The sequence below is a fragment of the Sus scrofa genome, chromosome 14 (assembly GCF_000003025.6).
Source record: "Sus scrofa isolate TJ Tabasco breed Duroc chromosome 14, Sscrofa11.1, whole genome shotgun sequence".
NCBI lineage: Eukaryota > Metazoa > Chordata > Mammalia > Artiodactyla > Suidae > Sus > Sus scrofa.
Genome location: NC_010456.5, coordinates 141,329,956 through 141,338,428, shown reverse-complemented (window position 1 = coordinate 141,338,428; position 8,473 = coordinate 141,329,956). Strand labels below are relative to the sequence as shown.

The following is an 8,473-nucleotide window of genomic DNA, read 5'->3' as shown; positions in this document are numbered from 1 at the left end:
CCAACAAATTACTTAAGTAGAAATTAGTAAAATGAATTGTGCACACATTGCAAAGAGAGTCTGCAAACCAGGAGCCCTCAAACCAAACAGAAACTGAGGCTCAGAGGATGGTGTTATAAGCAGCTTATGTAGTGGGTGGGCAGTGATGATTTCTTATAGTTACAAGATTATTTTCTTATGTGACAGGGACTTGTTTAGTGGTCACCTCATACCAGTTTGGGGAAACTGAGTTTTGTTTTCAGAAGCATAAGCGAGACTTGTTCCAGATCAAGTTGACCTTCCTTATCCTGCAGAGGAAACTGAAGGACGCCCTGCTTGTGTGACTCACTGCTTTTGTCTGCTCGGGGGGATTTTCCCAGTGGCCTTTGGTTTTCACACGAGGGCAGGTGTTCTGAAGGCAGAATCGGCAGGAAGCCCTTTGTGACCCGCCCCAGGAGCCAGGCAGCACCATGTCCAGCATGTTCTGTTGGAAGAGTGACAGAGGTCTACCTGGTTGGAGCAGGGGGCAGAGCCCACCTCTCGGAGCCGTGCCCTTGCCCCGTGGCGTGGCCTGTCCTGCGGCGTAGCAGGGGTCCTGCCATGTGGAGAAAACACCATCACACCTGTCGACTGAAAAAAATGTGCAACCTGAAAGTTGAGAATTAAGCTTTATCTGGTGGACGCGCTGAGGAGTTTAAACGAGATACAGCCTCTCAGTGAGCTCTGAGGGACTGTTTTGCAGACGCAGAGGGGCAGAAGCAGCTAGGCGGGGGTTCCCTGGAGAAAGAGCCACGAATGGCTTTCCTGGTCTGAAAGCCTGTTTCGGCCTAAGCCATTTTTGTGATCGAAGCCTGACTCAGTGCTTGCCCTTGACCAGGTCTCAGTAACTAATGATCTTAAGGGAAGAGAGGAATGCAGGGACAGAAAAAAGGCAGGCAGGCCGCAGTGCAGTGATGCGGCAGGGTCCTGGCTCCTCCTCGGGGCACGCGGAAGAATAGACCTGGAGAGCTGCAGGCGCTAGGGCCCCGGGCCGGTGGAGGGTGGGGTGGTGGGGTGGATCCCCCTGGCTTCAATCGACTGAAGCTCCGGCTCTGTCCACCTCTGGCCCAACTCTAAGCTGCATTCTCCCCTGCTCAGGCCCCTTCATGAATAGGCATGTACCCTTAGCTTAAAACTTCCCTGGCTTGAGTTCCCATTATGGCTCAGAGGAACGAATCTGACTAGTACCCTTAAGGACTAGGGTTCGATCCCTGGCCAAGCTTGTGAGCTGTGGTGTAGGTTGCAGACATGGCTCAGATCCCGAGTTGCTATGGCTGTGGTGTAGGCCAGCAGCTGTAACTCCAATTCCACCTGTAGCCTGGGAACCTCCATACATCTCGGGTGAAGCCCTGAAAAGCAAAAAAAAAAAAAAAAAAGAATTTAGGGCTTTTCTGTGTATGGGGGGGATGCAAGAGCCTGGGTTCTTTGAAATCACTCCTTTGATGTGCACCCCATCAGGGCCAGTGCTGTCTTTCTCCTTTCTCATTCTCCCTCAGGGCCCCCTCAGGGGCAGCTGCAGTGGCTGAAGTCCAGATGGCCTCAACATGCTTTGTGAACTGAAATGGCATTCTTTATCTGTGCGCCAGGCTCAGCCCTGGAGCCTGAGAGGCTGTGGCCTCCCCTTTGGGGCAGCGGCCATCTTCTGCCACCGGAATTGCAGGTGGCAGGACCGGATGGAGAAGCGCGGTGTGGTAGATGGTCCCGGCTTCCGAATCTCCGGGACCAAAGGTCAAGGGGGGAGGAGACTCTGGCCCGCCGAAGGTGCTCCCTCCACAGTGTAGACACCTAGACTTGGGAGTGGGGTGGGAGTCAGCGCGCTGCTGTCCCGGGTTCCCGAGGGGGTCTCGGCAGGCTGGCACCTGAGACAGGGTAGGGGGTGCTCTCCGCACACCCGCTTGGCCTGGAGGTCACACCTGCCTGCCCTCAGGGGTCCTTCGTGTGAACAGTGTTGAGTGCAGGAGAAAAGTCCACCCTGAGCCGCCATCCACGCCACCCGACGGCGCCACGGACCCTGCGTGCGGGGTGGAGGGCGGGTCGGAGGCCCTCACGCAGGGAAGGCGCTGGGGAGGCTTGGAACACAAACACACGTGGACGCCCGAGTCCTGGACCCGGCGAGGGTCCCGAGGCCCCGAAAGGCGGTGCCTGCGGGGCTGGGCTGGCCGTGGGCACCTGCCCAGCGAGACCGCGAGGCCTCAGTGCCGCATCGGGGACCCGCCTCGCGGCTTCCGGCAGCCGGGGCTCCCTTCGGGTCACGCCCATCCCGTCCAGACCCCGCCCCTGTGGACTCGGCCCCGCCCCCTTCCGCCCCGCCTGCCGCTCTTCCACCCGCCGCGAGCATGGTGGCGCTGAAGGGCATCCCCGCGCTGCTGTCCCCGGAGCTGCTCTACGCCCTGGCGCGAATGGGGCACGGAGATGAGATCGGTGAGCGCGGCCAGGGCAGAGCCTTGGGGAGACCCCGGTGCCCAGGATAGAAGTCGGGCGAGGCCCCTGGGGCCCTGCCGTCCCCGGCCCCGCAGGGGTCCAGTCTCACGCTGTGTCCCGTCTGGGAGCGGACTCCTCGCGCCGGGTTAGAGCCGGATCCTGGGTGGGGGCATTGATTTGGCCGCCCCCGCCTTCTTCAGGAAACCGAAGGCTGGGCGGTCACGAGGACGATGGCCCTTGGTCCGGGAGGGGCTGTATCCGGGCAGGTGTGGTTCCTCCTCTAGCCCGGATGTCCGCGGCTTCGGGCGGCCAAGAAGTACACACTCCGCCTCAGGCCCTACGTGCCCTCATGCTCCAGTACCCTCCCCACACGGCCCCGAAGGGCCACAACCGCCTGCGCCAAGGCTGTGCCTAACGTTTGCAGCGGCCTCTCTTCTCCTGGGCCATCAGCCTGGGCCGGGCTGCGTGAGCAGACGCTGGGCAGGCCTCCGGGCAGCTTTCTGGTAACACCTGCAGCTCCTCCTACAGGTGCAGCCCCCCTCCGCTCCCCCACCCCCCGGAGGAGATGGGAGGGGCAGTGGGCGTGGCCTAACGCGCCGGGGCTGCGCGGACCTACCGCGGCCGCTAACGGTGTCTGCCGTTCAGTCCTTGCAGATGTGAACTTCCCCACGTCCTCCGTCTGCAGGTGTGGCCCGGAGGAGATCCGCGCTGACGGTGAGGGCCCCCCCCCCCCCCGGGCAGGGCAGGCTTGGGGAGGGTGGGCTGTCCTGAGCTTGCGCTCTCCAGGTGCGGCCGCTCTGCGCCTACTGCGCCCACCCGCGATCCAGGAAATCTCAGGGCCAGGACCCTCAGGATTCTCCCTGCAGCCCCCAGCCCCTGGAAGTGAGCCAGGACCTGCTGCTCCATCTCACACACCTTAAAAATGGGGAAACCGGCCTGGACCCTTCTTGGCTGTGAGCAGTGGTTCCCAGCCCAGGTCAGGGGTTCAGCATTTACTCTGCTGTGGTGACCTGGCCCCGAAGGGTCCCAGGGTCCACTCACTCTAAGACCCTCTGAACCCCTGGGGCCAGTGGGAGCTGAGGCTTGGAGGGGCCTGGAACCAAGTTCAGGGCGTGACAGTGGGAGTAGGAGGCAGTCCTGTCCTGCCTGGGCTGGGGCTGCAGCTGGATGCCCCCACCCCCCAACGACGTTGTGAGGCAGGAAGGTGACTTCCCTGCAGAGCTCAGGCCACTAAAGGGGCAGAAATGTGAACTGTGGGGTGAACCCAGCCCCCGGGACAGAGCACTCCCAACCCTGTGGCCTCGGCTTCCACCCCCTCCTCCAGGGGCTGAGCCCCCTGTGCGTGCATGACCCGAGGTGCTCCCCTCCCCCCCCGGGGGGGGGGAACAGACAGACAGGATTCAGCTGAGTGTTGGGAAGAGTCTAACCTTGTTGAAACTCGGGGAGGAAAAGCGGAAGGATGTGCCTTCCAAGAGCAGCAGGGTTTCCTCGATGCGGTTCGATTGGTTACCGCGGCTTCTGTGTCACCTGTTTTTGTACAATGACCATGCGTTAGTTTAACAATCAGAAACAACTCCGGGGGTGCAGGCGGCCTTGGAGCCAAGTGGGGCCTCTTTCCAGACCCCACCGTCCTTGTTACAGGGGGGCCATCTCCTGGCCTTTCTGGGGACAGGGTGGCCCAGGTGCCCCTCCTGGTGGACGAGTATTTGGGGTCACCACCAACAACCTGTGTGGTCGAGGGAAGGGGGAGAGGCAGAGACAGGATGGTGATGGCTGCGGTGGCAAGGGTGGGGAGACAACCAGTGTCATCTCAGTGTCACCAGGCAGGCAGCAGGTGGCCAGGTGGGAGAGGGCCAGAGTCTGAGGCTGGCACTCCGCCCCTCAGGCCTGGGCATCCCTCAGCTGCTGGAGGCCGTGCTGACACTGCTACCACTGGACACGTACGTGGAGAGCCCGGTAAGGCCTGTGTTGCTGCCCCGGACTGTAGTTTACCCCTTGCCAGAACTCAGAGGGCCCGCTGCCCTGGGTGGGGGGAGGTCATGTGTCCCCAGAGGCCCCAACTCTAATCCGAGGAGCCCTGAACTGTTAGCCACCAAGGGGTCCTGGCGGCACCCAGGGTGGACCACGGAGCTGACCCCCTTGCTCTCCAGGCTGCGGTCATGGAGCTGGTGCCCAGTGACAGGGAGAGGGGCCTGCAGACCCCAGTGTGGACAAGCTACCAGTCCATCCTGCTCCAGGCTGGCTGCACGGTGAGCCTGAGCCCCTCACTGGGAAAGGGGTCTGGGACCCTCTGTCCTCCTTGGAAGCTCGGGAGATGTGAAACGCAGGCCCCCCAGACCCTGTGCCATGGCCACCCCCTGGCCCAGCCCCCCACTCCCTTCCGGGATGCTGGCTTGTCTCTGCCTGGGGCCCACACCCCCCCCCCAGCCTGTTGGAGTAGAGCCAGGGGAAGGTGGGGCACCCCTGGTCCCTGGGGGGTCAGAGGCCTGGCCCACTGCTGTGTGTCACCCACTGCCCTGCAAGGGGCCAGGCCTGTCCCCGGGACCACCCAGGGCAGGTCATGTGCAGGACCTTCGTAAAGGGACAGCAGCCTCCACCCCCACCCCCGCCCCCAGGGCAGCTCACATGATTCAGGGGCCCCAGGCAAGCAGCCACCACCACAGCCCCCTGTGTCCCTGCCCTGTGTCCTCAGACCTCGCAGGTCAGAAGCCCGGTGTCCTTGGAAGCCCCGCCGGGAGAACCAGGGAAATGAAGGGCCTCCCAAGGCCCCGGTGCCTGTGGGCCCGGGTCCCTTGACTGTCCCCTCCGCCTTGCAGAGCTCCCTGACGGCGATAGAGAGGTTTGAGTTTTACGAAAGGGCCAAAAAGGCTTTTGCTGTTGTGGCAACTGGGTGAGTCCTGGCTGGGTCCGGCCCGACCTGCCCCGAGCGAGCGTGGGGCCCGACCCCTCCCCAGCCTCCACTCAGCCCTGCCCCCCGGGGAGGCTAGATGCCCCACAGGAGATGGGAGAGCCGAGGGCTGTGGTGGCCCAGAGGTGATGGACGTGGACGGGGCGGGTGGTAGCAGGGGCCTGGCCCTCTCCCACCCCACTCGGCCGCTCAGTCCCACTCCTTGTGCAGGGAGACGGCCCTCTACGGAAACCTCATCCTCAAGAAGGGGGTGCTGGCGCCCGGCGCCCTGTCCCAGGCCTGTTGACCGTCTGCCCGGAGAGGAGTCTGGACCCTGGGCCTGACAGCACCACCAGCAGGCAGGTCCAGCGTCCAGATGAACCGGCCTTGCTCTGCCTGTCAGCACGGGAACCTCACCCAGCCAGGGGCTCCGGGGCCAGTGGGTTTGCTGACTGGGCTGGGGTTGTCCCAGTTTATGAAAACAAGGGACGAGCACAGTGACTTGCCAGCGTTCAGTCCAAAGGTTTCAACAGCAGCTCACCCTAACTCCCCAAGGCCTGTGGGGGCGGGTGCAACGGAGGCCACCGGCCCCCAGAGAGAGGGCCCCACCCACTCTCCACGGATCCCGCCTCCCGCAAGCTCTGGGCCGCCTGACGTGGCAAGACCCTGGGTTTGGGATAACAGTTCTTACAGGTAGACACCCTCGTGCAGGGTGGTCGCGCAGCGGCCCAGAGGGAGGTCTGGGGGCCTGGCTGGGGCCGGAGGTGAAGCGGCGGGGGGTCATCCCAGCTCCCGTCCCTGCAGGGGCCTGGAGGAGGGTGTGTCAGCCCCCAGGTGCAGACACTAAGGTCGCCCTTGAGGAGGGGACCGAGGCTGTCCGGAGGACGCAGGGTGCCCAGGCAAAGGGGGCTGGTGAGGCTGTGACAGCTTCCCAGCACTTCGCGAAGCGGGTCTCGCAGAGCGAGAGGGATTCCCACTGGCCGCGGCCCAGACCACAGGGTCTCTCCCGGGGGCCCGCCCTGCTTCTCCAGACCTTACAGCCACGGCTACGGGGGCTGGGACGACTGGGGCCCCCAGAGCTCAGGGAGCTGTCCTGGTCATGGTCATGGGCTGGGGCTGGTGGCCCTGGAGGGCAGGCAGGTCCCCTGGGGCTCAGCCTGGGCCCCTCACTGCCGGGGCTTAGACCCCTGACCCCTGACCCCACGGCCGGCCACTTCTAGCCACACAAGGGCCTCTCTGAAAACCGCGCTATTGAGGTTTAATTGACACACAGTAAACTGCGCATTTCACGTGTACTGTTAAGTATGTTTGCGTGTTGTCTACACTCCAGAGAACCAGCCCCTCCACCTCTGGCTGCCTCCCACCCCACCCCCACTGGTCTGCCTCGGTCGCTGTGGGTCAGAGTGCACTTTGCAGCATTTCGTGTTGGTGGAGGGCCACGTGCCCTCTGTGGTCGTGGTGGGACGCGTGCCGCATGCCTTGGTTCCGCCGCGCACAGGCAGCTGTGGGCACTTCGGGGCAGGGGGGCCTGGCCTGCTCCCAGCTCTTGGCCTTCGCAGCTAAGCTGCTGTGATGCGCCCACACATTCTGTGGGTGTGATGAAGCCCCGTCCTGGGGTCGCAGGGACGCTTCCTCGCTCAGGCTGCTTGATTACATCACTGGCTGCCGGGGACCGACCCAGCCCCCAGCCCCTGCCCCCTGCCTGTGGTCTGGGGTTGGGGCCGCAGGTCCGACCCTCTGTTCCTGGCCACTTCTTCCATCCTTGGGGTCCTCCCCAGAGTCCCCTCATTCACACAGCAAAGGACAGGCTCATCACTCAGGAAATTCTGAGGGCTTGGGGGACAAAGACCAAACATTTCTGACTGTAAATCCCAGTTTTCAGTATTTTTCACTCAGTCCAAGCTCTTGCTGCAGAGCCCCAGTGCCCACCAGAAGGGCCTTGGCTTCCACCAAACGCTCAGAGCGTTTGGGAAAGAACAGACCACCCTTGCCTGCCCCAGCTCACGCTGCCTCTCGGGCTGTGCCCTCGGTGCAGGAAGAGCCCACAGGGGTCCTGGCACCAGCAGGGCCAGGGGAAACTTGGCCACAAACGCCGCCCTGGGCCGCCCGGGGCCAGGGCCACCATCGACCTGGGTCTGAGCTCCTTGGGACGCCGGTTCCCAAATACCCGGACCCAAATCGCCAGGGGACAGCCTCCCTGCCAACAGAGGGGTCACCTGACCAGAGGGGCTGTGTGCGATCCAGGGCAGCCGAGACCTGGGCAGGACTCTGGGGCCTCGGCAGACACTGCTGCCTGGGTCAGGGCAGCCAAGTCAGCATCGCCCTGTTCTGGGCAGGACGGTCCCTCACGTTGGGGACCTGCTCCGATGCTATTAGGGTGGGGCCTCGAGCAGGTCACTGCCGGGGTCTCAGTCTCCTTGTTGGTGGCGCGGGGTGACAAAGCTGCTGCTCCGTGTGAGCCGCTGAGCAGTGCTTGGGGTGAGGGCTGCCCCCAAGCCCTCAGGAGCTCGGGCCTCCTGGGGCGTCCTAGGGCACGTGAGCCCCCGCCCCCGCCCCAGACAATCCGGTGTCTCTGGAGCAGCCGGGTGCTGGGTTCTGCCTCAGCCCCAGAGCTGGTTCCATCCAAGTTCTTCCCTCTCCACCCGGGGCCACGAGCATGACACCAAAACCCCATCGCGCGTGACACACCCAGCACATGTATGACATGGAAGAATTCCAGTGCCCCCAGCCTGCTGCTGTGACCTCAGACCTGCTGAGCCAGGGCTGCCGGAGGGCTGGATCCCTCAGCCCAGAAAACGACAGAGTCTGGGCCCAAGTCTGCCCCGTCCCCTGTGCACCTGCCGCCTGTCCCTCTGAGCACCTGTCCTGAGCAGCCATAGGCTGGCCTCCCTCCACATCCTTTCCATGCTTGGGTCCCCTCGGGGGGCCCAGAGTCATTTCATCCCAGCCACTGGTCTTTGCTGTGCCCCACCCCCATCCCAGCTCAGGAGGGCCCGGGCGGAAGACAGTTCCAGGAAAATGGGCTCTGGGTGAAGAAGCCAAGGGTCAGGCTGTGCCCCGGGCTGCGCGGCGGGGACAACCTGCGCCCCCTTCTCCCAGGCAGCGCAGCCGGGGCCATGAGCACTGTCAGTTAAGACACATGTGGCC

General features: G+C 63.6%; 1 protein-coding gene across 3 annotated transcripts; it reads left to right on the top strand.

Moving 5' to 3' along the window:
• FUOM (fucose mutarotase) lies at positions 1,801 to 6,628 on the top strand. 3 transcript variants are annotated; one of them, XM_003133245.5, is made up of 7 exons: positions 2,284 to 2,439; positions 3,085 to 3,153; positions 4,325 to 4,395; positions 4,590 to 4,688; positions 5,132 to 5,140; positions 5,256 to 5,329; positions 5,558 to 6,628. In XM_003133245.5, the coding sequence occupies exons 1-7, from the start codon at positions 2,355 to 2,357 to the stop codon at positions 5,631 to 5,633; spliced, it is 483 nt and encodes a 160-aa protein (XP_003133293.1). In that variant the 5' UTR covers positions 2,284 to 2,354; the 3' UTR covers positions 5,634 to 6,628. The 3 variants fall into 3 exon arrangements, with proteins under 3 accessions (XP_001927852.1, XP_003133293.1, XP_020929616.1); XM_001927817.6 differs by lacking the exon at positions 5,132 to 5,140 and having other exon boundaries at positions 1,801 to 2,439; XM_021073957.1 differs by lacking the exons at positions 5,132 to 5,140; positions 5,256 to 5,329.

Excerpts from the sequence above, each read along its gene's own strand:
- FUOM (XM_021073957.1), top strand. The coding sequence starts at position 2,355 with ATGGTGGCGCTGAAGGGCATCCCCGCGCTGCTGTCCCCGGAGCTGCTC. Across the intron at positions 3,154-4,324 it reads GGAGGAGATCCGCGCTGACG|GCCTGGGCATCCCTCAGCTG; the intron begins GTGAGGGCCCCC and ends TCCGCCCCTCAG. Across the intron at positions 4,689-5,557 it reads TGCTCCAGGCTGGCTGCACG|GGAGACGGCCCTCTACGGAA; the intron begins GTGAGCCTGAGC and ends CTCCTTGTGCAG.